The 27,741-nt window shown below is 32.8% G+C and overlaps 3 protein-coding genes across 6 annotated transcripts; all 3 read right to left on the reverse strand.

Moving 5' to 3' along the window:
• Positions 1–7,350: 7,350 nt before the first annotated feature.
• On the reverse strand, positions 7,351–11,754 carry LOC108858137 (F-box protein At5g49610). 3 transcript variants are annotated; one of them, XM_057011118.1, is made up of 4 exons: positions 11,498–11,754; positions 11,227–11,311; positions 7,820–8,968; positions 7,352–7,736 (listed from the first exon to the last, which is right to left on the reverse strand). In XM_057011118.1, the coding sequence occupies exons 3-4, from the start codon at positions 8,934–8,936 to the stop codon at positions 7,705–7,707; spliced, it is 1,149 nt and encodes a 382-aa protein (XP_056867098.1). In that variant the 5' UTR covers positions 8,937–8,968; positions 11,227–11,311; positions 11,498–11,754; the 3' UTR covers positions 7,352–7,704. The 3 variants fall into 3 exon arrangements, with proteins under 3 accessions (XP_056867100.1, XP_056867098.1, XP_056867099.1); XM_057011120.1 differs by lacking the exons at positions 11,227–11,311; positions 11,498–11,754 and adding an exon at positions 9,812–9,951 and having other exon boundaries at positions 7,351–7,736; XM_057011119.1 differs by lacking the exon at positions 11,498–11,754 and having other exon boundaries at positions 11,227–11,488.
• Positions 11,755–13,240: 1,486 nt separating this feature from the next.
• LOC108863613 (ubiquitin carboxyl-terminal hydrolase 14) lies at positions 13,241–18,235 on the reverse strand. The gene is made up of 20 exons (XM_018638103.2): positions 18,009–18,235; positions 17,742–17,913; positions 17,556–17,668; positions 17,138–17,474; positions 16,744–16,838; positions 16,363–16,496; positions 16,227–16,283; positions 16,013–16,090; positions 15,704–15,758; positions 15,577–15,600; positions 15,368–15,448; positions 15,056–15,254; positions 14,899–14,956; positions 14,697–14,819; positions 14,527–14,615; positions 14,343–14,432; positions 14,093–14,263; positions 13,907–14,019; positions 13,698–13,830; positions 13,241–13,624 (listed from the first exon to the last, which is right to left on the reverse strand). Exons 1-20 carry the CDS (start codon positions 18,102–18,104, stop codon positions 13,446–13,448), a joined length of 2,397 nt encoding a protein of 798 aa, XP_018493605.2. The 5' UTR covers positions 18,105–18,235; the 3' UTR covers positions 13,241–13,445.
• A 5,286-nt stretch (positions 18,236–23,521) lies between these two features.
• Positions 23,522–26,576, reverse strand: LOC108857359 (transcription factor bHLH123). Of its 2 annotated transcripts, none has more exons than XM_018631339.2 (7): positions 26,180–26,576; positions 25,370–26,066; positions 25,168–25,281; positions 24,651–24,716; positions 24,368–24,433; positions 24,194–24,244; positions 23,522–23,924 (listed from the first exon to the last, which is right to left on the reverse strand). In XM_018631339.2, exons 1-7 carry the CDS (start codon positions 26,416–26,418, stop codon positions 23,775–23,777), a joined length of 1,383 nt encoding a protein of 460 aa, XP_018486841.1. In that variant the 5' UTR covers positions 26,419–26,576; the 3' UTR covers positions 23,522–23,774. The 2 variants fall into 2 exon arrangements, with proteins under 2 accessions (XP_018486841.1, XP_018486840.1); XM_018631338.2 differs by having other exon boundaries at positions 25,370–26,069; positions 26,180–26,574.
• Positions 26,577–27,741: the final 1,165 nt, after the last annotated feature.

The following is a 27,741-nucleotide window of genomic DNA, read 5'->3' on the forward strand; positions in this document are numbered from 1 at the left end:
GTATAGATACTATGTGAACCCAAGAATTACCAAACCAAAGCCCACGCTGCATCAGTCCAGACTTAATAAAAGCTCCTAAATGAAACAAAACTGATTTCAAGTTCAAACTGATGGAGTTAATGCAAAGTTTCAAGCCTTGACAATTTACAGTTTCATCTAATCTCTAACATATATATATATATATATGTTTATGCACTTGTCTCTCTTATATCACCAAGATAAATCAGAAGCAATAATGAAGACCTCCATGAGCACCATTAATTGTCTTCCTCCTAATCGTTCTCTCTATTTCTGCTATCTCATTAGCCAAGCAGAGTCCTTTGGAAGCTTGCATAAGAAAAAACATTGCCCCATCTCCCCCTCCACCTTCAAACAAACCCGAAACATCTAATTTTGAGGTGTCAGACGAATTGTGCAGAGATGAGACACGAAACATCATGTACTACTTGAAATTGAACGGAAAGTTCCCACCATATTACGTGAAGGCCTTGTGCAATGTATTTGGTAGCGATCATGAAAAGGAAGTGAAGGCATACATTACTTCTAAATTGCTGAATCATTTGAAGAAGCTCCTCAATAGCTTAACTTGTGTAAAAAGAACTACCTTGGTAAACAAGAATAGAAGCCCTGTGGAAACTTGCATACGAAGAAACATTCCTCAATCCGTCTCTCCTTCTCCTTCGAACAATCCCATTACATCTCATTCCAACGTCACGGGAGCCCAATTATGCAGAGACGAGACACGATTCATCATTTACTTCTTGAAAATGAACCGGAAGTTCCCAACTTACTACGTTGAGGCATTGTGCAATGTACTTGGAGATGACGAAAAGGAAGTGAAGGAATACGTTATTAAGAGATGGTTGGATCATTCGAAGAAGTTCATCGGTAATTTAGCTTGTGCTTTATGTTTGATGATAAAAAGGAATAAAAAACTTTATATTTTAAAAAATCCCCTTATTATTAAAAGGGAAGCAATATAAAAGAAAAACCTTAAAAATGTAATATACTTACAATGGTGCCATTATAGCGACGTGTCACACAGTTAGCCACTCTCAGACAGACTTTGGAATAATCCATGCCTAGCTAAGCTAATTACTATTGTTGTCATTGGACTCACCTGAAATATTTAATTCGTATGTTCCTTATATATAACATATTAAACATGGTTTTAAATAACACAGTATGAAACATGGGTTGAAAAAAATAACAGATACATCCGACACCAAGTTCCTACTTATATATAACATATAAAATATGGTTTTAAATAACACAGTGTAAAACGTTGTTTGTAATCTACTCTACCTCATATTGTTTTTTTTGTAGAAAAGATATCATCTTAAACGAAAGTCACATATGATATGTTAATATATTGTCACGTAGTATTTTGACAAATCAATAATATTTGAATATTACGTATATTAATTGTATATTTGTTCATTACGTAAATTCAATATTTATAAATATAAATCTCTGAATTCCATAGTATTTTGACCTATCAACAATGTTTACATTGTAATTATGGTCAAGTTCAAAAATAAAATAATTCCAAAGTAATTTTTTTGCATTCTAATTTTTATGATGATATTAATTAATATAAATAATATTGTACGCAGTTTTGACGATAATTGATATTGATTTGATATAAACGCAAATTACGCAGATATGGCTGTTTGGTCAAGTCAGCCGTAGATTATCAATCACGATAATCTTTATGCACAAGTTAGCAATTTTCTCGCTAATTGATATTGATTTGATATACCATTACTCTTATTAATCGAAAAACTATCGGTCAAGGCAAAGTAAGCAGATATGGCAAAAACTGATTTATTGGTCAATCACATTAAAACATTTCTCTTTAATTGAAATTGCCTGTTTAATGCTATATGAAGCTGCTTTACTATATATATATATATACATCTGTGGTTGAGATCCGACTAAATTCACTCAATTTTCAACATTTTCTTATATTTTAACGTTGTATTTTGTGTTTTACAGTTCTGGAAAATTAATTGAGAAGTAGATAATGTATAGTATTTATTTTAAAATATACAAATCCGTAGCTTATATTAACTGTAAAGTTGTCTAATGTTTTTTGTTTTTTTTTGACAAGGTAGATTCAAGAATGTGTCTAACATTGATGGGAGGTTCCTGAAACTTGATGCTTTCAGAAAGAAGTAATACATTTTGGTTAATTTACTCAGTTTGTTAATTACATACGTAATACATTACGTAAATTCAATATTTATAAATATAAATCTCTGAATTCCATAGTATTTTGACCTATCAACAATGTTTACATTATAATTATGGTCAAGTTCAAAAATAAAATAATTCCAAAGTAATTTTTTTGCATTCTAATTTTTATGATGATATTAATTAATATAAATAATATTGTACGCAGTTTTGACGATAATTGATATTGATTTGATATAAACGCAAATTACGCAGATATGGCTGTTTGGTTAAGTCAGCCGTAGATTATCAATCACGATAATCTTTATGCACAAGTTAGCAATTTTCTCGCTAATTGATATTGATTTGATATACCATTACTCTTATTAATCGAAAAACTATCGGTCAAGGCAAAGTAAGCAGATATGGCAAAAACTGATTTATTGGTCAATCACATTAAAACATTTCTCTTTAATTGAAATTACCTGTTAATGCTATATGAAGGTGCTTTACTATATATACTAGATCTTGACCCGCCCAACCGGGCGGGTATTTATTTTATGTTTTTAGTTTTTTATTTATAAGTGATATATTTATAATATTTAAACATAAATTTAGATTGAAAATTAACATTTGTAGTTATAATAAAAATTAAAAGTTTAAAAAAATATTTTGATATAAATTTTAAATTCCGAATTAAAATAATATAGAGATGGATCATAATTTTTTCCAATTCTAAAATCTTAGCATTATTAATAAAACATAAAATAATTTATAAATAAATAAAATATGTAAACATATTTGAAATTAAAATAAATTTGTTTAAAAAAAATCTTACGCCATTGTTGTTTATTTCTATAGTTTGATCCGTGGCTGTATAAATATTTGCTTTCACTTCAATTTTTTTCTTTGTTCTAATGATAATATCTATATATATATATATATAAATTAATATGTATTACATAATTGTTAGTATAACATTTTAAAACAAAAAAATTATTTATTACTTTAAATAATTATATTATATGATTTTAGTCGTCTATTATATCACAGTGTATCATATAAAAAATCTAATATTTATAACTAATTGGACTTATATTATAAAAGTGTTATACTAACAATTTATAAATAAAATATTTTATATTTTATTTATATGATATATAAATTGATTTTGATGTGTGATTTTTATTTTATTATTTTTATTAATAAGTATTGAAAAATATTTAATGTTAACAAAAAAATTTATAAAAAAAATTATTTTGGTTAAGATTCATTCTATTAAAGAAATCTATTATTTAAATTAGGAAAAGACATTAAATACTTAAATCTATCATTTAAATAAGGAAAATACAAAATTTTCTACTATCTTTGTTACCAAACAAAATTTAATTTTTTTAAACTCTTATCACTATTACCAAACAAAAGATTAAAGTACTTCTACTTTAATAAGATAGATATATATACATCTGTGGTTGAGATCCGACTAAATTCACTCAATTTTCAACATTTTCTTATATTTTAACGTTGTATTTTGTGTTTTACAGTTCTGGAAAATTAATTGAGAAGTAGATAATGTATAGTACTTATTTTAAAATATACAAATCCATAGCTTATATTAACTGTAAAGTTGTCTAATGTTTTTTGTTTTTTTGACAAGGTGGATTCAAGAATGTGTCTAACATTGATGGGTTTTCAAAAAACATTTTTGAACCTGATGAGGTTTCTGAAACTTGATGCTTTCAGAAAGAAGTAATACATTTTGGTTAATTTACTCAGTTTGTTAATTACATATGCCTATATATATATATATATATATATATATGCTGATGACTTTGTTTTTACTCTTAATAGGATTGCAGATTATAAGTTCTAACTACACCAATTGGCGAATCTATGGTATTTTCCTATTTTTGGAGTTGTTTTCTTTACTTTGTTGCTTTCTCAGTTTTAAATTCTATTGCCTAAATTTTATTGCGTCTCTTTTCAGTTTAAATTTATATTATGAAATCAATAATTATATTGGCTATGTTTCTTTTAACATATATTGGTAGCTTAACTTCTAATCAAAGAAACTAGGATCAGAAAGAAAAAATTAGAAAACTGATCTTGGTCTATGAAATAGAACTTCATCCACTGCACTTGTGTAGACCATCATTCTGGAACACTAATTCCCTTCCTTTTGGCTTAATAACTTATCCATTTACAAAAAAAAGCACCAACAATCCCCAGATTTTATTATTTACGCTATCTACATGTATTCAGATCAATAGTCACAAATTCAGAGAAGAAAGAAATTACCCAAGGAGAATAAATAAGAGAAGAGTTTTATGTGCTTACCTTAAGCATCATAGACGGTAAACATCCAAATTTGCTCTACAAATCTTCTTACACTCAATCTCAGCTTGAAAATCTAACCAAAATAATCAATGATTGCGGTAGGTGTTAGAGATTGAACACATTTATAATAAAGGAGACTCAAAACAGAAACCATCTCAATTCTCAACGAATCAGAAACAAAAAAAAAGATAAATGAAAACAGAAAACACACCAGTGTGTTTTGTAAATTAGACCTTCTTCAATTGTACGGGATTTAGCCATCTGTTGAGCCCTATCCCTTAATTTTTTTTTCTAATTTTCTTCTATGAATGTTTGATAATTTATGGACTATTTCGAGTAGAACACGATAAATCGTTCAACATCTCCTCTTTATTTTACTAATGAAAGGTGAATATGTTCGAATGAACCCCAACCCAAAATGAAAACCGACTACGGCTTCACTGGTTTCAAATACCAATTTTAAACATTCTCAGGAAATATGTTTTATTAAATGAACTCAACCCCATACTAATATAATTTCAAAATTGAAACACCCACAAATTTTCAACCAAAAGACAAAATATTATATATATATATATATATATATATATATATATATATATATATATATGTAATTTGTAATTCACTTTTAATTTTATGTGATTTTAAATGTTTAATTTTACTTTTACCCGCGCAAGGCGCGGATCATACTCTAGTGTTTATATTGTTTTCTAAAAATTGCAGATTACCTAGAAAAGTGATCGTGAGTCCAAATAAACAACACTTTATATATTCATTCACTTTCGGGGTGGGTATTTCATTTTAATTTTGGGTTTGGTTTAGGATCAGGTTCAGTTCGATTTAGTAATTTGATTCTAATTTTTTTAAAGCAAAACTGAAATTAGTTTGGGTTAGTTTATGTCCGGTTCAGTTTACTCAGATAATTTGGTTCTAACTCCTTTAAAAATAATCGATAAAAGTATATAAATTCAATAATCTAAAATTATTATTTTTTCAAACCTAATAAAATTACCATATGTAGTTTTTGGTTTTGATGATAATCTAAGAGAATTAAGAGAATTTGTAAGAAAACATAGTGTGGGAAAACAGAACATCCGGGAGGGCTTGGTTTTGAGAAATCTTTGTTATACGACCTTCAGCTCCGCTTTGGTGTAAGGCTCGAAGACTACAACGCTGATAGGAAGAAGGCACTTGAGCAAGAAGCACTTCCAGTATTGGTCAGATGATCCACGTATTCCATTCAGACCAGAAGGTGATTACTGCCTATTTGTAACCGATGTCTCGTGTTGTTTTTTTCTTTAATCGGCTTGGTCTTGTCTTTTGTAACCAAGTGGTTTAATTGTGTGGTCAAAGTAGCTGGATGAGATGACTTGGTAGCATAGGAACCAAATTAGTGTTTTTAGGTGATGCTAGTGTCCTCATCCTCATGTCATATTGTGGTTAAAGTTTCTGCTGAAGCATTGTGGTCACAATTTAATTGTATCAGAATTTTGTGGTTAATGAAAAGTTGATGTTGAGGAAAAAAAAAAGAATTTGTAAGAATTTTGAAGAAAACTTTACATGTGTGACTTAAAAGGAATATAATCTAATACTATAAAGTAGAGTTTTTTTTCTCTATGTGATTTTTCTGCTATGTTGTGTTCTATCATTTGCCGAAGGTTATTTTTAGGTCCATTAATAAGAATAGTTGTGACTATTTTTTTTTGACTGCAAACTGCTTTGTTGTGACTATTATGTTATGGATTTGGGCTGTTCTTTTTTTTTTGAACACCAGAATTTTTTTTTTTTTTTTGGCTCAACTACAACTTTCATTAACCAACCAAAAGGGATTACATGATCTTGACCTCACTCGAGATTAAACCACACATACAATGAAGTAATCTAGTATCACCTAGGAACACATGGATGGATCCTACGCTACCCGAATTGAAACTTCAATGTATTTTCACCCCATGAGAACAAGCTTACTCTCTAAAGAATAAGCTGCCTCTTAGACCAAACCTAAATTGACCAAAATGAGATGACAATTCTGAGAGCACGACACGGACAAAGCCAAGATCAGATTACACTTTAACTCATGACATTAGACATCTGAAGATTAGAATGACAGTCCCGGTCTAAACGTCTCGTCACCTCGCGGCGCTAATCTGAAGAGAACTCGTCGCAGTCGGAATCAGAATCCACTCCTTAGCCAAGAACCGGGAATCACCCGTACTGAAAGGAACCAAATCCTAAGCCTACTAACTAAACCATAGGAGAAGAGAGCATTGTACACCTTTGATAATAGACACCGCCCAAGATACCTATTTGAGCTTAGTATTGGTCTTTAGGATAAGAGTGGAGCTCAGGACCAATACTTCTCACCTTTCGGTGTATTGGTCTTTTGAACACCAGGATTTGGGCTGTTTATATTGTGATATGTTAGGCTCTACTAATTTAATTAAGTGAAGCCCGGAAAGATTTCCTGCATCACACATTACCTATCGACGGTCCTCTGCAAGCGCCGGCGTTTAGCTTCAGTCTTTATCCAACTGTCAATAAAGATTGGTATGGGTTACTGGAAACGTTATTTTCCGACCAATCTCTGTTTGTAGAGATTAAGTGAAGCCCGGAAAGATTTCCTGCATCACACACATTATCTATCAACGGTCTTCTGCAAGGCTGCGCCGGCGTTCAGCTTTAGTCTTTATCCAACCGTCAATGAAGATCGGTATGGGTTACTGGAAACGTTATTTTCCGACCAATCTCTTTCTTATATTCTAAAAAATATTTCTGATAAATATTTTTTTTTCAAATTATTATAAGTATTTAAAAAATAAAATTACCTATTAAAAATAGAAGAACTGAAGATTGGACTTGGGACTACTGTCGCAACGGTTGTCGCCCAGTTTAAGCCGGGCCCTCGCTTCCCTTTTCATATAAATGAAAACCTTGGTTCGGAAACACAGCTTATTACTATTGATAAAGGCTTACAAACCGAAACAAACGATAAAACACAAAGTTCAAAACCAAAAGATTAGGACATGATGCAAACCGGAAACCTTAAACGAAATGAAAAGTTTTAGAAGGGAAAAATAAAAACAGAGTATCCAGTGAGAAACACATAAGCCTCTGCAAGATAAATCAAGCACCACCAAGCAAAGACTTTGTCCATCACACCACCAACAAGCCAGAGATGATAAATACTCTTCTTCACCTTCCTTCTAGCCTCACCCCGCCATTGCCTGGCTCAAGGAAACATATTATCATACATACATGTGTGTGTGTATATATATATAAATATAATATTTACAGACAGAGAGCTTACATGGAAGAAGGCTTTCGGTGAAGGGGAACGTAGCAGGATATATAGATCGAGTAGGAGGCCTGTCCCTTCTTTTCCACTTTCTAATATTCAGATGATAAGTCCACAAGTCCGACCCAGTCACAAACAGGATCTCCTTCTCTGATGAGGTCACGGATGATACAATTTCATAGTCCATATCTGGCAATTCATCTCTTTCTTCAAGTTCCCAACTAGCTTCTTTCCACTCCCATATGTCAAAGTACTCCCCATGTAGAACTACAAGTGACAGCGATCCTCCCAGATCGATCAGATATGTACAAATTGTTATCCTGTCTTCTTCTCGCAATCCTTTTGGATAGTGAGGCAGCTCCATAACTTCGAATCTCTCTTCCATATCAACACTGAGGATTAAACCAGGATCTTCCAAAGAAACAAGCCAGTAGATCTTTCCTCCTACAAAGACATGACCGGATCTGTGTGGGATAAAATAATTATACATTGGAAGATGAGGCACAGAGCCGATGCTCCTCCTCCAAGCACCAGTGATAGAAGAATACACCTCACATTCTACGAGCAAACCTTCTCCAGCGTTTTTCTCACCATCAGAGAATATGCGGAAAATTTTGTACTCGCTAATGTCAGGACCATATGCAACTCCGATACTTGGTTCAGTCCAAAACGATGGTCTGCCTTGAGGAAGAAGCAGAGTCTGTTCAGTAGAAGGATTGCAGATCCATATCTGATAATCTACTTCATATTCATCAGAAAGTTGGTTGATGCAGCATACTAGTCCATTGAATGATGCGATCATGTGCATGTGGTGATCAGCGCTTCTTCCCGGAGGATCAACCGTAGCATGGTGTTGAAATTTGAACTTCCCCGGCTTCAAAAGATACAGATTCATAGCGTTGTCTACTCTAGGACAAGCTATGTATGTGGGCTTCTTCCTCGATTGAGCTAGATGCATCGTAGCAAAATGTTTGTCTCTAACAGAGCCATACCAGTATTTGTTAACCGTTTTCACTGAACGGATAGACCTTACTGAGAGTCGAGATAAGATGTCAGAAAAGACACCTCGGTCAGATTCTACTCCATCCCATGTCACTCGCCTGCGATGCTGAGCTCGCGTCTCTACCATTTTTTTTTTGTTTGCTTCTTGTTGCTAAGGCTCTGCATGGACAAAAAAAAAACATCGATTAGCCAATAAAAAAGGTTTCAGAAACAGATATATTTGCAACATCTATGTGTATTTATTTGACTGTAATCAGCGCACAACTGCTAACGACTCATACATAAACATAGTTAGATCCGCAGATAAAGACCAAAAAAGAACAGCTAACGAACACCCATCAGAACCAAGCAAAAGGGTGTAACAGAAGGGAAAATGCATCAAAGCCTTTTTCATATCTATGCATGAGAAAAAAACTGGAAAGAATCCAAAGAGCCTAGAAATATGATCTAAATCAGTGTCCTAAAAAGTCTTCTAGGCGGCGGCCCTAGGCCTTCTAAGCGATTATCTTCTAAACCGCCTAGAAAATTATAATATTATAATAGTAAATAAGCAATCGAGAAAGAAGTAACATCATACACTAAAAAAATCAAGAATTAGTTGCAGAAGCAAAATCCATGTCCTAATATGATCTAAATCAGTGTCCTAAAAAGTCTTTTAGGCGGCGGCCTAGGCCTTCTAAAACCATGGCGATTATCTTCTAAACCGCCTAGAAAATTATAATATCATAATAGTAAATAAGCGATCGAGAAAGGAGTAACATCATATACTACAAAAAATCAAGAATTAGATGCAGAAGAAAAATCCATGTCCTAAAATATGATCTAAATCAGTGTCTTAAAAAGTCTTCTAGGCGGCGGCCCTAGGCCTTCTAAAACCATGACAATTATCTTTTAAACCGCCTAAAAATTATAATATCACAATAGTAAATAAGCGATCGAGAAAGGAGTAACATCATATACTACACAAAATCAAGAATTAGTTGCAGAAGCAAAATCCATTACCACAGAATCAAAACAACTGTTTCATCAGCGTCTGTCACAGAATCAGAACCACAAATAAATGATGATACCTAATCCTAACCAAAAGGAAACAAATATAACAAAATTATCATTTGCAAAATTCAGATCTGTTGGGATTTGTCGAGCCCATGTCTAACTCTACTTAGGCCGATAAGTACAAACTTTGGGTTTAAAAGCCACATGGATTTGTTATGGGCCTTTTTTCCTAAAACGCCTCGTATTAATCAGAGTGAGACATCCTTTAACATTCTAGACAATATTTGTTTCAAATGTGGAATTTTGTTTTCATTTACAACAAGATCTAATATGATGCAGTATTATCACAAATTGAAAAGAAGTGAAATCTATGAGACATTTTCCCGGCTTTGAGATGCTTTTGCTGAAATGAGAATTTACTGAGAAAGTAATGGCTGGGGTTAAACTAGAGGATCAGATAATAGCTTATAAAGAGTCTTAGATACATATATAAACATATTGAATACCATAATAGAGTTGATATATACTCAAGTCGTCAATAAATATAGTAAACACTTGTTACTTTTTCGGATGTTGACTATAGGTAATGCTTGAAAGTGTGCAAAAGGATTAATCTCGTCAACGGCTATAATTTAGTTGCTAAACAATTTTGATTAAGATTTGACTATAGACGAAATGCTTGTAAGCCTATTTAAGTAAGAACTTTATTCTCATGGACAATTTGATATTTCAATTTACTGGAATATATATAGTGTATGAACAAAGTACAATCTAATACATGCATTGATTTAGAATTGAACCCTCTCACAAAAATTATTACAGTGTCATATGTGAGCATTCATGTGGCCATGAGTTCCTATAAACTTGCTTACATATATATACATGCAGAGAAAATGAGCTACGGATTCTGCCATTTTCCAAAATACAGATTTCAGAAAATGCAGACTCTAGGAATAGCAACAATGACTGGTAAATGCACATCTTAAAAGAAAAGAAAAATGCCTAGTTAGATTTCTAATTAATGGGTCCAATTTGCACAAAAGATAAATAAATTATTTAAATTCAGAAAGAATATTTTTCGGAACAGATGGGGAATCATTCTATCTTAGGCATAGAAGTAGTCCTTAAGCAGAATACAATTCTACTAAAATAACCTCATCAAAAACAAGTAATATTTATCTAAAACAGAAATTTAGTCAAGAAGCTTCTATCAAGAGGTATATGCAAGACATATGAAATAAAAGGAAACAACAAAAGGATTGTGCCCTTTTCTCAAAAAAAAAAAACAAAAGGATTGTTGATGATGTCCCAATGCCTAATCAATGTGTATGATGATGTTAAAGGATATATGTTTGGACTTCCACTTATGTCAAATCAATGTATGTGAACACACAATAGAACAGATCATGAAACCAACTAACCTTGTGAGGTGTGTTCTGCTTCAGCAACAATCAACAAACTCATAATCTTTTAGCCGTGACCCTCCTTTCATCAAAGCTTTCCCCTCTTTAAAAACGAAAATTCATAACTGATTTTCTAAATTTTAATAATATAGCAACAAATCCATGAATGTATTCCCCCACCATGATCACATCAAATCAATAAATTGAATTCTAGCTGAAAACTCTGTAACGTTCGAATCATAACGGATTTGGAATCAGAAAAACGGCAAAGAAACAACCATCGCTTTACCTCTTAAAAAGACGAGATAACGGCGAGAGATTGATGTGGAACCAAGTGAGAGAGCGTCCAAAAACGGAAACAAATTCTTCATGACGGCAAAAGAATCTATTTTTGTTTTTTTTTGTTTTCTGCTTTCTTTTCCGTGAAAATCGAGATGCTGAAGGAACACGTGGTTGCTAAGAGAGGAAGAAGAATCAACTCGTGTTGCTGATTCTGAGATTAGAGTGACTGATGAGTATTTATTTAGCTTTTGATCCCTAGAAACTAATTGGGATTTGGGTATTCGGATATATCCCCGTTTATAAGGAGTGAGCTTGAAAGCCGTTCGGTTTCGTGTCGGATAATTTTAATTTTTGAATTTTTTGCGCTTTTTTCTTAATCGTTGTCGAATATTTTTATCCGAAATATTTATTAAATTTTAGATTAGTTTAAAATATATAAATATTTTTCTTTGTAAACTACACAACATTAGAATATTTTTTATGTTTTAGATAAAATACTTTCATATTTTGATATAATTTTAAATTTTATTAAAGTTATGTAATTAATAATATTCTATAGTGTATTTTATTTATATTCTAAAGGTTAAAAACAAAATTTTAATAATCATGTACTATCTCAAAACTAAAGTATTTTAAAACAGAGAAAATATTAAATAATGATCAATAAAATGTTATATTACCGTTTTTAAAATATTTATTAATATGATCAATAACATATGAGGATGTTGAAAAGATAATGTTAACCTCTGGTGCATACGGGTATTAGAGTTCGGTTTGATTCTAAAACTTAAAACCGGAAAGGCAAGAAATACCTCATCATAGTTAATTTATACAGAGTACTAGATGTTTTACTAGGTGTTTTGTCCACACATGCGGGCATAAATTTCTTATAAATACTTATTAGTTTATGTTTTATTAAGCTAAAATCAGCATAATAAATTATTATTTATGTTTTTAAATAGTTAAATCAAACATCAAAATATTTATATATGTCAAATACTTTAAATCAAAATATATACTTACTATTGTGTTAAGTTTTTTTAAAACACTCATATCTTAGAGATAGTTTAGAAAATATATTTATATTTTTTGGTTGACTAATATTTAATAATAAATTGTTTTGTATCTTATTTTTTTTTTAACTTTTATAATAAAAATATTGTTTTCAGATAGACACAAAAAAAAGAATATAGAAGAATTATCTTTTTTTTTATAATTCTAAAATTTTATTTTATAACCAATTATTTAATATAGCATATAACATATAAATTTTATATCATTAAAATAAATTAGGGAATAGTTAGAGAATAATAATAAATTAATAACCTATCTAAAAATCTAAAACCTAATAAAAATATGACAAATAAGAAAAGCTAATATAACATATAAATTTAATATTAATAAAATAAAATTCGTTTTTGTTTATATAAAATATTCATCAAATCTATTATTTTAAATTAATGATTTAGTGACTCAGCTCAAAACAAATAATACATCAATGATAATTAGCTTAAACTTAATAAAAATATGACAAATAAGCAAAATTAACTAAAATCATAAAGAACATGACAAGTAAACAAAATCACTTCATAGATGTCTATATAATCTCTTGGATGTATGACCAAAAATGAAGATGGGAGGAAGCTTTGTTATCGAAGTGCATGATTGTAATATCATAATCTTCAAATTAAGAGCCCTCTTATGAATGAACATATTTTCAAATCCTTTGAAAATCAGAAGAAATAGCCGATACCAAAAGGAGACCTGTTCTTGATGCTTTTATCATCACAGTTAACCATTAGTAATTTTGTCACAATCCACAAGTAAAATTTGGGAAACCAAACAATTCATCACCCAAAATCCAAATCTTAAACCCCTAAAAATTCTATAGAAAGAAAGGTTTCTGTCTCTTTTTCTTCATCCATAGAATATCAACACTCTCTCGGTCTCTTTAATCAATTGTCGAGACGCTGAAAGAAGTAGAGATAACCCATGTCTTTAGGAGGATCTGTCGAGACACCTACTTTGCTGTCATTGAATATAACCCAACGACCTTCTTTCAATATGTGTGCCACATAGTGACCACAGTGTGTTGATGTTCCCATATGGCTTACTATCCCAAACAGCTTGTATCCTGCAATTTAGAGTTAGGATCTGGTTATGTTTTGGAAGGTGATAAGGTAATAAAGAGTTTTCAAGAAACTAACTCCCTCCCCCGTCTGGTAATAATCCACTTTCAGCTGGAGTTTGAGCTGAACTGCTGGAGGAAACGTCCATGTCTGAAACAGATGCATTAGGGTTGTTGAATATCCAATCTGTTGCCTTCTCAATATCTCCTCCCTGAATATAAAGAATGTCAGTTAGTGAGAAAAGAAAAAGACTTCATTTGCTCAAAAGCGTAGAAAGAAGGCTTTACCGAGGCTTTGAGTGCCTTTCGAGCAACCTCTTCAGCAAAACCAAAGGAGATTAAGGTATCAACGCTTGATTGATCAACGTCAGATGTCTGATTGGAGATTGGTGCGTCGATATCTATGACATCATCATGTTAGAAGTTGGTCAAATCAAGCCTCAGCTGCAGACTTGTGGAAATATATTCAGTTACCTGGATCATCCATGTGAGAAAATAACCAGTTCGTCGCCTCTTCAACCCCAGCATTAGACGTATTTATGGCGGCTTTCTGGCAATGAAGCTGGTTAAATCCCATTGAGACGAGTTGTGTAACTATCTCCTCATTTGCCACAGGCTGTGCTGATTCCATCACTTCTTCTGGAACTGTATACAGAATTAAGTCAATCATCACTCAGGCGAATTAGATGAAAAACCATTATTGTAAATAAATATAGAGACATACCGCTATCTGGCAACAGTTCTTCTCCAGGTTGAAGCCCTTTGCTGCGCATGTGGCTGATATCAATTACATCCGGAACATCAATGTACACATCTATCTCAGCACATCAAGAAAAAAAATATAATCAGCACTTTTATATAAAGTGCAAGTAAGTAAATATTAAAAGGATTGCAGTTTCAGAAGAGACCAAGTTTCTTTGGCACCCAGCCTGCCTCCATAACAAACTTCCGCATGTGCAAGACCAAGTAATCTGGGAAAGATGTCAAACCAGTTGTCCTGCATCCTCTCAAAGACGTTAGTTTACTTTCATTCTAATCTCAGTTGTGCTAGGATTCACTTAGAAAAGAAACATCATACTTGATAGCTGTTGTCTTTCCCTTCAGAGCAGTGCTGTAGTAATCATGAATCTGCTCTGGTGATGCAAACGTTGCTAGACAAGCTTCTAAAGGAACTCGTGGGCGTACAATTTCATCAGTTGACCTGCTTAGAATAAATATATTAGATATTGCAGAAAAACTATGAAGTATGAAACATATTAAACTTGAGTCAACTAACTCACATATTATTTTCTTCCAGTCCTTGACCTGCTTTCTGGTTGTTGAAGGCTTCTAGTTCATCTTGATCACCAAAGGTTTAGCAAAACAAAAAACCACATTGTTAAGAAGCAGGCTAAATGATAAAAGAAAGTGGAACAGAGAAGGAAGAACAAGATATACCTTTATTAGTTGCCTCCTGCAACGGAATGTTCAAAGAAAGAATACAGTCTTCCCTCTTATTATAAGAGACCTTTCCAGATGAACAAAGTATCTTCTCTTCTACTCCAAACTTGAAGCTCCTCGTGGGGTCTAAATCTGATCTCGTGTTGTTGCCACGCTCAACTTTGTCTAGCAAGTGGAGAAAAAAGTCAAGAGCATCCTACAAGAGAGAATGGTGTTAGTGAGTGTGAAATCTTAATGCATTTAGTAAATACATGTGTAGACAGGAGCACCACTCAAAATTCTGAACAATTCAAAAGACATGGTTTTCACCTGCTGTCTCATAGAAGAGAATTCTGCATGGCCTGCAGCAACTACCGATTTGAACATGCGAGGAGGTATTCCTTCTTGTCTCTATAGTCAATTAAAGCCAAACAAACATGTAAAGTCATTAGAATCAACACAATGCAATACAATGTGTGCCATATTTGCGTATGTATATGGATAAGAAATGTTATAAACATATCGAATAAGAATCTTACAGCATCTCCAGTTGCAGCATCCTTCTGCAATCATACGAACGGGAAAATCAATAAACTGAGGTCAAATAAGGTGGTTTGGATTATACATCTGTATTAGTTCAAATTTTCTCTCTTGAAATAGGCATACCTCTGTTACAGGAATAGAGTACTTCCCAGATAGTAAACCATGTCCAAGCTTTGTCCTGCCACCAAAATTTTAGCAAATAAATATGCATAACTGTCATGCAATTGTCCCTCATGGAATTCAGATATTATACAGCATAGGATAACCAAGCGGAGAAATAAGAAAAACTGGAGGATGGATCATGAAGATACAGAGGCATGCACATATACAATGTCAAAACCTTTTTATCTTTACAATATCAAAAGTTCAACCGCATGATAACAGGAATTCCAGCGTACAAAACAATGAAATAAAATTCTGGCAGAAACTCACAATTGCATATTGAGGTCCAAAGTTGGATCAGCAGGAGCCGTCTCAAATGCCAACTTTAAGCTCTGATGTGAATAGTATCTGTAACAATTTCAGTACCAGAGCTTACTACAAGGATTCTAAGAGTAGAAGGTTGTTTTGTATTTACTTATACAAGTTTTAGAAAAAAGGAAACATGGGCAATGCCATCTACCGGCAAATATTTGCTTATAGTTACCTTGAAATAAATGAATGGGTCGAGAAAAGAATCTGCATCGTAGCTGCCAAGTAGCAACTAGCAAAAGAAATGAAACAGGCATAAGGAATCAAACAAGAATTGATATTCCTGAAAAGTTTTTAATTACAAAAAGTACCTGTTCCCAAGATTGACAAGTCCGGTATATCCAGGTCCAAAAACTGGTACCAATTCTTTTCCACTCTCTTGTATACGGTTCCAGTCAAAATTCGTATTTTGATCAAGTTCTCTTTCAGCAGTAGTCATTTCTGTCTGCAAAGATTAATTCAAACAACCCAAGAAAGTTATGATTATTCAAATGGAAGATTATTCATCAAATGGAATATCTTTAAGCAAAAAAAAAAGAAGAAGAAGAAGAAATCAGGCGGTCTAAACTGGCAAACGAGGACAAAAGAATTAGGAAACGAAGCGTATTTAATGGGCCGTTAATAAAAGAATACCCAAGCTTGAACCTTTGATAAAGATTCAGTAAACGAGAATCATAACTTAGACAACCAACCTTCTGCATGGAGGAGAAGTCGATTCCAAAATGGGCCAGATGCTGAGCCAGGAGCGGGTCCAAAACACTGTCATCTTCTGGATAGGAATAAACATCTGCAAAATATTTGCAACGGTAAGTACTGAATACTTGCAATGAACATGAAAATCTACATTTTATCATCATAAAGAGAAAAAAAAAGTGATGCGGGAAGTCCCCCTTATCCAGGCAAAGAGATAAAGTTTGCAACAGATAGGTCACCAGTGACTAATCTGGTTCTTATGAAAACAGATTTCAACAGATAGGTCACCAGCCACATATAACATTACTCCAAAAGGTTTCAACATCCTCTCGACGCTGACTTTGCATCAAGAACTAAAATAAGATTTTAGGAAACAACAAGACAAATTTTTACCTGCTGCTTCCAAGTCAGCGGTGATAGTCCCAAGCTTAACAGCAAGAGGGTATCCTGTTTCCTTATAGTGCTCAACCGCATGGTTGTTTCCGCCAGTCCCATCCCAGTTCTTCCTTCCACATAGAATCATCCCATCCGTAAGATTAAGCCAGAGATTCTCCTTCTTATCACACTTGGCACACTTCCATCCAGAGGGAGGAATGACAACGCCGCTCTTCATCTGCTGCAGCGTCAACGCATGCTCACTAGCTTTCTTGTCCTCAGCTGTCCAAGCTGCAACTTGCTCTATCCGCTCAGCACCTACCGCACTCAGTACAGTATCAACCGCAATCCTCACCTACAAAAAAAAAAATATATAATTAAATAAATAAATAAACACATGTTGATGTAATGTCTTTCCTCTAATATAGAGAGCCACCTTCTCTGGGAGTTCAACAGAGGGAAAAGGAAGTGAAACAAAGTCAGGAAGGATGACTATGCTATAAGATTCCTCATACTCAGTCTCATTGTTGCCAAATCCGCCATCTACTCCTGCAAGAAATTAAAAACAGTTACGGAATTGCAATTCAGTTTATGATTCATCTAACTATGCCTAAGTGTATACCTATAGCGAGAAGAGTAGGTTTCTTGAGAGGGCGATCCTCGGGAACAGACTTGGGAGTCTCCTTGATGTGGAGATAAACAGGATTCCCAGTCTTCTCGTGATTCCAAGCAACGTACTCTTTTCCGAAAGCAAGGAAACTGTTCATGTCCACGAACAATCCTCCTTCCGATCTCTGAAGACCAAAAAATCAAAAATCATCAGTTCGAAAGAGTAGTCGGTGATTGAATGAAGAGTAAGAAGAAGAAGAAGAAGAAGAGGTTTATTTACCGGAGTGTCGAAGGAGAGGCAGCACTCATGCTTGTAGATGCGATGAGTGGGTTCTGGGATCTGAACCCTAGCCAGGTTGGATCGGAGAAGCTCCATAAGGGTTTGTTTTCGACGGAGAGACGCCAAATGTGTTGTTGTGATTATCGGCAAAGTCTTTGTTATTTAAAAAAAAGGTTTCTGATGGAACGGCGACGTTCTGCTGCAGTCCTTTTCTCTTGATTCTTGCCTCAACTTTTGGGTTTCATATTGAGATAAGAGAGTATCGCAATAATTAAGCAATAAAAATCGTGTCAATTTAGATAAACTCAAAATCTACACTATTAAATGGAGGAATGTTAGTATTATATTTTTTGGATAGAGTTGGATAATCTGAGAAATCTGTACGGCCCAGATAGCGAATTTTGTATTTACCCAATCTTTGGGGTACACATGAGAATATTGTACGGCCCAATAGATTTTCTAGTTACCCAATCCAAAACAGAAAAATATACTGTATGTAAGATCACTGCAAAATATTTAATTTATTAATTAGCTTTATAGTCTTGTATACAATAATTACAATATGCATTGTGCATATTTTTGTTAAATAACTTTACACTTCAAAAATAAATAACAAATTAATCTAATGTTCCAATTTCATGCTTGGCATGGATATAGTTCAACCAGAATCTAAAATATTATGCTCTAGATTTAAAAATTAAACACAACATTAAAAAACTTTAAAATATTGGACTGTCTTCATGTCAACGATTTATTAGACGACAATGTCAAAACAATGCCGTTACATGGAATTGCTTATTCTAGATCATAAATTTTGGAAGATGGGACAGTATTTCCCTTGCAGAAGAAAGTGAATCTATATCTATAAAAGAAAGATGTATCTCTCATGGTGACACGTCAGATTCCAGGTCACAAATTCGTTGATCCTGGCGTTGACATGTGTCCTATTTGCAAAGTGCAGCATTTCATTAAACTTATTTTGTCATGGGCTTCGTTCGTATGTGTGGTTGGGCTTGAAAGTAGAAGGTATATTTGGCCCAGTTAGATTGTTCTGCGCTCCAATCCTAATTTTGTTTAACTGAAAAAAAAGATCGTCTCTCTTCTGCGTCAACGGCGACGAGTTGGCGTTTTTGCTTCTCCCTACTATATGAAACGGTCCGAGTTATGGGTTTGTGTTAACTCCCATTGATACACACTCCCACTATGTAGTCTTCAATGCTTTGTTTTGATCTGTAAGGCGGTGTCTCTAACCCTATAAAAGATAACTTTACTTTCTGTAGATCATCATCATCATCTGTACTCTTGATTTTGCATACGTTTGTTGATTTTTTTTGTATTGTTCATGTTTTGCAGTCACCATCTCCTTCTTCGCCGTCAATCATCGTCACTCCTCTAACCGGTTAGTTTCTTCTTCTCTTAGTGTAGCACAATGTGATGTATTCTTAATATATACTGAAATTATGATTGTGTTTCGTGTTTCAATTAGATTGCATGTTACCCTAGATTGAGAAACTCGACTTTGTGTTTTAGATGAGCAGTAAGGGTTTCTTCACTTGGTTCAAAGTATATGGCTGCTTCAGTTTCAATAAGACTTATTCTCACTGTTGGATCCTTTGAAGATCTAGGACGCATAAGCAGTATTATCTCAGTTTCTAAGCTTTTTCTTATATGTAAAAATGTGAACATTTTTTTCTTTGATCTCTAAGTGCTTCTCCTTTCGCACAGCTAAGGCATCTGGGAATTTTTTAAGCTCTCCGCCATGTCATCAAGAGGTTGGTGTTTAGATCATGAAAATATTATCATGTTACTTCCATTGCATATAACTAAGATCTACTTTTCCTTAGATTACAGAGAGTTCGGAATCATGGTGACTCTTTGTGATTGTATCTATGCTGAGTCTAATCTACAAATTGAGCAGATGAGGTTGGGAAAGACTCTACAAGCAATTTTTTTGAGTTATCTGAAGTTTCATTAAGAATTTTGAGGGTCATTTTGTTCGTCAATGAGATCTGCTTTTTAAAAACAAGTTTTTTATGTTGAACTGTTTAATATTGTGTCTTTATTTCTGGCAGTTGTGCTTTGTCCTTTGAGCGTAACGGACGGTGGGCTGTGGGAGACAAAAGGTTCACTCCAGAACATGATGTTCTTTGGTATTCTTGAGAATATCTAGCTGCTTACAATCGATCTCTCTACCCAAGATTCTGCGAAGATTTTTTTTTCCCTAATTGTTGTTCTCTGAAAGCTGTTAAAATTCTGTCAAGATTTGGATTATTATTGATCTTTTCTATTGCAAGTGTAGATCTTTTACTTTTATTCTGCAAAGCTACAGATCAGTATGCTTTACTTCTTATGTGTTCTATTTATCATGCGTTGTGTTACACCGACGAAGTTAGTAAACAAAGTCATAACTTCAAAATAGATCTTTAATTTGTTTTTTTTTTTTTTTGTAACAAGATCTTTAATTTGTTTATCAGTGCGACTTTGTTCGGTGGAATTCTTGCTGTTCCAAAATTTTAGTAAACAAAAAAGAAAAAGATTATACAGAGTAATGGAGATGTCTTTTTTTTCAAATTAATGGAGACATCTTCTTATTACAGTACTAGGGTTAATGTGTTGTTTCTAACGTATGATATAGCATTGCTAGATCAAGACTTCTTTTCTCAGAATGCCACGCAGTATGGTGTATACTTGATGAACTCAAATACTAAAGAATCCCAACAGTGTTGCTTCACTAGGAAAATTCATCGACTTTTGAACTCTGATATCAAAATCTGTCCATTACAAACTTACTTTAGTCATTTTATAACAGGGCTAGAATTTTTATTTTTTGCGAGCTGGTCTATTGGTGGACTTGAAAATGAAGTATCGTTCTGATCTTTATTGTTATAATTTTATGAACCTATTTTACTCAAAACATTCTCTTTTAAAACAACAAGTAAAAAAGAATTAATATTAGTTTGTTTACTCAATAACGGTGGTAACTATTTTTCATACTCGGATTATGGATTATTCGCACCGTAACTGACTTGACAAGCACGCAAAACAACAATAATGATAGTCTTCTGTTCCACCAAATATGCTTAGTATGTCAAAATACAACACGAAAAATAAAAGAATATTATGTATTTGTGTTGATCAATACTTTTAAAACAAATACATATCAAATAAATCAACGCAAGTGGTACATACCTCACAAAATATAATCAATACAGCAGAAATTATTTTGACATAATTATAAAAGTAACAATTTTAGAAAACAAAGTAACTAATTAGTACATCCATAATATTGTTAGGTTTAAAAAATAATTCATTCGCAAATTCTGATAGAAAGAAATATATATAAATAAAAATTCAAAAGTAAAATCGTTTTAGTATTTCCTAAGTGTTGTTTGAAAATTAATATTTAGTTTACTGTAAGCAATATATATATATATCAAAGATATTCTATTTAAATATTTAATTATATTTATATATTATGTATTTAATGTAAACGATATATATATATATATACATATTAAAAAGATATTTTCCGCATGATTTTAAAATCATTTGCATTTTGTTATAGAAATTTAAACTCAATCACAAATTTTTCAATGTGAACTAAAAATATTCAATTACAATGACATGTACAAAATTTAACTAATATGTATATTTTATATGATAAAAATTTATATTATATGTTTACTTAATTGTTAAAATTTTTTTAAGATTCACATCCCGCCCGTAGGGCGGGCCGACCCTAGTGATCCATAAAACAAAGTATTTTGTGAAGATAATATGGAGTAGAGCAGATGAATTGTAAACAATGGATTAGACAAGAACTAGATATCATCATGTAACAACAAATCAGGTTCAACAAAAGTGTAGTAAAGTAAGCCACCAGGTACATGTGTTTCGGTAATGATGTGAATTCCCAAGTGGAAGTGCAAGAAATGGATGTTGGCTTATTCTCATATACTCACAAGAGCCCCAATTTGTCTAATATCTAGGCTTGAGTTAGCTTTCTTTGATATAATGCATGGTATGATAACACGAAGATAATGTTGGCTAGGTTATTTCAAGATAGATTTACATGTATTGGACGAAAAAATAGATAGTGGAAACCAACATGGGTTTGAGATAACAACCAATACGCTCTTCGCAGGTTCGATTCGCGTTGGCCATCGGGGTTTTCACATGGTCCCTCCGGGCCTCCGGGAAGCCACCACTGCCGTAAAACCCTCCGGACCTTTAGTGGTTCAGATTGTGGGGACGGTGGTCGGCGCTAGTCGGATTCCTACGGGAATCCGGACATCCGGGTTAACAAAAAAAATAGATAGTGGAGTTTTGGGAAAGAGGCAATTAAAGTACATGTTATGATGATCCTGAAGAAGGAATAGTTATAATTTCAGTACTTTAATATAGATTTTCAAAACAAAACCAAAATACTGTTTTCTAAAAATAACTATCGCAGCCAATACCAAATAATAAGATAATTTGACATATAGCATAATTTATTTTCTGACAAAAATACATCGTACATGTCTAGTCAGTCACTCATGAATTCTCTATAACTTTTGTATACTGCATTTATAATACTAGTTAATAGATAAATCCAGTATACTAATGTAAACTTTTATGCATGAGCAAGTGCTAATTCGATGAATACTATTGTTAATTGGTAAAAAAAAATGTTGTTTATAATTGTTAATTGGTAATCACATTATTTTATAAAGAAGTCTGCATGTACCTTTTACAACAATCTCGTTTTTTAAGATTTTCATATTTACTTTTCAAAAAAGAAAAATTCATATTTATAATGGATAAAACATATCAAGATCGACATGAAACTGATAGGTCAGTGCAATAATCTCACGTCACTGTATCTCACTGTGTTGGTTCAAAATTCCAGATAAGAAGTAAAAAGTTTTCTAAACCCACTAGAGTAGTTGAAAACAAAATAGCAGGACCGAGTTGGTCCATCCAATTTTCCTCCATATGTAGAAAACTGTTCTCTTTGAAACTAATATTATCCCTTTAAACAAACAATTCAGTGTAACAAAAATGGAGAGGGCATGAAGTTCTTCTTTATATTACAAAATTAATATTTCAAATAAAAACATTTTGAGACAAAAATAAAAGTGAAACAATTGTGGGCCATCATTTTACTTCCACTAACATTATTCCAAAGTTATAAAAATATATATGTCCGATTTTTTCTCTCTTGTCCAATCAAAATATGCATATCAACACATTACTCTCTCTTATTCGTGGAATCTAATTATTCCTTTTCAAAAAATAGAATAGCTAAATAAAGGAAGAAACAAAAGCTCCTTTTCGTCATAATTAAATCATCTTTCTCCCTCTCTGAATCAATTAATGAAGACTATGGCATTATAGAGCCCTACATTTTTCTATAACGAATGTCTTAATATCTATCTTTTATACGTACTGTATTAATTATAACAGAAGCAAAAACGACTTCTCTAGATATGTTTTGAAATATGTCTGGTGTTAATCGTGTGAAAAGAAAGTACAAGTCAAATCTCAATAGCTCTTACATATTCTCTGTATATAGTTCTTCAATTACACATTATTTCATAAGATTAGTTATAAATCTATTAAAATAAATTAAAATGAACGAACACTTTTCAGTACTTGTCCACTAATTGATCTTCCCTCTTCGTTTAAAATGCTAGTAATTTTCTTATCAGCAAATCAACGTATATATAGGTTAATCAAAATATACGTCAACCAAGATCTAATATCAAATTCTCATCTATCAGTCTATCTAAAAGTCCCACCAAATGTTGGAGTCCAGAAGTCTACTGCAGTATCGTGTGTCACAGGAAACGTGCTCGAAACTGGCACTAAGCATAAGCCTCGACTTCTAAGATCTGGCTCTTCTGATACGTCTAGCTCTTTGGGATGATCACTCTGCATCATTGGTAAAAATAAAATAAAACAAATTAAACTTCAATAATTCCTATTTGCAAAAAAAAAAAAAAAACTTCAATAATTCCTCTTTAACTGCAAAAGCATCTCGCTACATTGTTCTTTAGAATATTTTTTGTCAAATCTTGAAGATGAAGCAACCACTAAATAAATATGTGTAATAAAAAAAATACGAACGAGAGCCATACTCTAATTCAATTGTATAAGATAATAACAGTAATAATGTACAGAATTATATTATAAAAAACTACCTGTTGATGGTGTAAAGAAGCTCCACTTTTCATGTATGGGTTGCTCAGAGCCTGAAGTTTAATCATTTGCAGGTTTGTACATCAGCAGAAATACAATAAGTAACTAATTATAATATTGTAGCAAAAGAAAACAAAAAGTTATATACTATAAAAACAAGAGATGGGCAAACTTACAGAAACTTGTTGGTGTAAAAACTTAATATATTCAATGGCTTCAGAGAGCACTGAGGCTGCGTCAGTCTGACACAAAACCACATGAGATTCAGTAAAACAAAATCTAAGAATTGTATTTCATTCATCATCCCCAAAAATAATATCTATAGAATAATAGACTTTACATATTATATGTAAAGGAAAAATATAGTAATAATGACAGTAGACAAATATACTAATACACACTCATCATCTTTCTGAAAGCTAAAGCAAAAAATTGCAGAGATAGAGAGAGAGAGAGTACCTTTCCGAAAGGTGAAACCAATTGTTGGAGCGCAGCGATTCTGTCCCCCATTTTCTCTTTCCTCACCTAATTCAGCAAAAACAAATATTTTAATATGATTTAGCAGAAAAACTTAAGTTATCTTGTAATCATGCAAGAATTTGGGGAAGAATGTTTGTTTTATTGATATAAAAAAGGAATAAAACTTAGCAAGCCTGCTTATTTTTGTGAAAATAATAATACATGGATATGGGTAATCTAAATCCACAATATTTTGGATTGAAATGATAAAACCTAATAAACCTGTGTAATTAGGGTTTTCTCTCGATTTAAAAAAATAAAACCCTAATAAACTTGTTTAAATTAGGGTTTTGTATTAATCAACAAAAAGATTCGTTTTTTTTTCTTTGACAAAACCAAGGAAATATTTGTATATTTAAATCTATTAAAAATATCAATTTGCATAAAGATGCCTTTATTAGAGTCCCAAAAAAGAAGCTTTTATTATTTTACCTTTAATAATAAAAGCAAAATATACCTTGAAAGCTGGTGACGGAGACGCTGCTTCGCTTTTAGCCTTTTTCGCCGCCGGTTGATCTCCTCCGCCTCTCTTTACTTCACCGCTACTCGAATCTCTAACTTCTGATATACTCTGAACCGAAAATGATCCATATATATAAAACATCCGTATATATAACTCATGCAACTATATATATATATATATATATATATATATAAACCTTGGTTTGCTCGTCAAAACTTGGTTGGTGAATCTGCGGCGGCTGTAACGCCGGAAAAAAGTTTGACGACGCATCATGTTGAGTAGGACCCAGGTTTCCAGCCGTCGCCGCAGGGTTCCAAAACGTTGCGTTGTTAGAGAATCTCAAAGGACTGTGTGGTTTCGGCGGCGAAGATCTTAAAAACCAAGTCGAAGGTAACGCCGTTGCGATCTGTTCGTAGTTTCCAGTGGAGGAACCGAACTGAGAATATCCAAGATTTGACTGCTGATGATTCCTCGACGGTTGCTGGTCGGAAGAGCCGGGCAAACTATAGCCAGCTCCTTGATGTTGATGGAACATAGCTGAAGAGGAGTTAGGAGTTGTTGATGTTCCGTACATGGTGTTGGTCGAGTTGTCAATAGAGAAACCTTGACATGTCACTGTGCTACTGTCGGTACTTGAGCTCCCATGAGGACTGAACTGATGGTGGTCTGAAAAGAACCCGCGGTTGCTGCTCGTCATGTTTAGCTGCGGTTTGAAATCGTTATTATTGATATGTGGGTCTCGCCACAAAGCTTGGTTGTGAGAGGAATCAGATTCTTGCAGCTGGTAAGACGTTGTGGATGACGTTGTGTTAGCGTTTGCCTTTGAATTCGCATCTAAATTGAGATTCTCTTGAAGCATCACTCCGAAGCTTGTCTCCGCTTTACTATCTCCTCTTCTTTTGTTCCCCGCAAAGAAAAAAACAAAGGACAAAACACACAATCATTAAGTTTATTGTTACACAATGATTTGAAACCAAGGAAAAAAGGAAACAATCTGAAGACTCACAGGAGAGATTGATTCCATTGATCAACAGGTGATTGTGAAGAAAGCCCTAGACCAATCATCTGTAGGTGGTGTTCAGTAGCTAATGAATGATGATCTTCATGATGAAGCTTATCATGGAAAACAGCAGAACCACCAGATTCATTTGAGTTTGCTCTCATGGAAGAGGAAGAAGATATTGAGGAAGAAGAAGATACTTTCCACCAGCTTCCAGAGTTGATGAAATCATGATGATCTCCCATGCTTTTTTGTTGTTATGATCACTATGTGTGTAATATATATATGTTGGTGAGGATCTTAATATGTTGTGTCTTCTCAGATCGTGCTTCGCATGAAATGATGAGGATCCACACGAGAGAGATACTTATAGTTGTGAATATTTATCAATTTATATTGGATATTTTTCTGTTCTTTTTTTCTGGTAGGGTTTTCGTTAACTATTTATGAAGAAATCCGATTAATGTTCGGTTGACATTTTTTCAGATGGCTCTCGCTGACTCTTTTGCCCACGTCATACTCAACTTCTACTTATTTTTTGTTCTCTCGAGAAAAAAGTTTATTTTATATTGGTTGTCTTTTTGATTTCATGATTCAAAGAATACAGTTCAACTTTCATTTGTTATTTTTTTGGAATGTATCATTTGTTATCTTTCGTTAAAGTTTCCTTTAACTATTGTAGAAAGTACACAATGTAAGAATAATCAAATCACCCCTCTTAACCCGCTTTTTATATCAGTATCATTTATTTCTGAGAATTTTGATTTTTGGTTCCGTTCAGTTCGTTCAATTCGGTGTTCATTTTTTAGTTCTACATATATAATTCATTTGGATATTTATAAAATTTAGTTCGGTTATTTTGGTGTTTAGATTACAATGGGAACCGACTTATATCCGCGAAAAATTGTTTCAATTATGCGCAATTTTTGAATAATTTTTGTTAATTCAGATAAATTTTATGAATAATTTAGATTTCCCAAAAAAAAATCAGATTTTTAGATAAATATCGAGTAATTTAGATATTTAAAATATAACATTAGGATAATTCAGTTTTGGGTGATTTAGTTTATAAATAAGTTTTTTAGGATAATTTAATATTTTAAACTAAATATAATTAACATTTTATGTACATAGATTATATTTTAAAGATTTAGATGTTCACTTGTTGGTTTGATCTCAGTTTTCGATTCAAAAAATATATAATCCATTTGATAATTAGGAAATTCAGTTATTTTGGTTTTGGATATGCCTAGTGGCTTTAATATCATCCATTTAATTGTATAGATTCGAAATGACCGTCAGTTCTTTCTTTTTAGGTTTTTTTTTTTGGCAACTCTTTCTTTTTAGGTTTTGTCGTTTATATCATCATTTATATAGATATTATCATAATATAATATTATTAAGTCACACTTTTATCATCAAGCGACGAATATTTCAAACACATGAATACACTGTAAGCGTTTTTTACAAACGACTCTATAAGGAACATTTTCATCAGCATCATGAGTACACGTAACAGACACTTCTATATATACATGTTCATAAACAATTTCTTCAAAGTTAGTATT

Source organism: Raphanus sativus, chromosome 5, assembly GCF_000801105.2.
Source record: "Raphanus sativus cultivar WK10039 chromosome 5, ASM80110v3, whole genome shotgun sequence".
Lineage (NCBI taxonomy): Eukaryota > Viridiplantae > Streptophyta > Magnoliopsida > Brassicales > Brassicaceae > Raphanus > Raphanus sativus.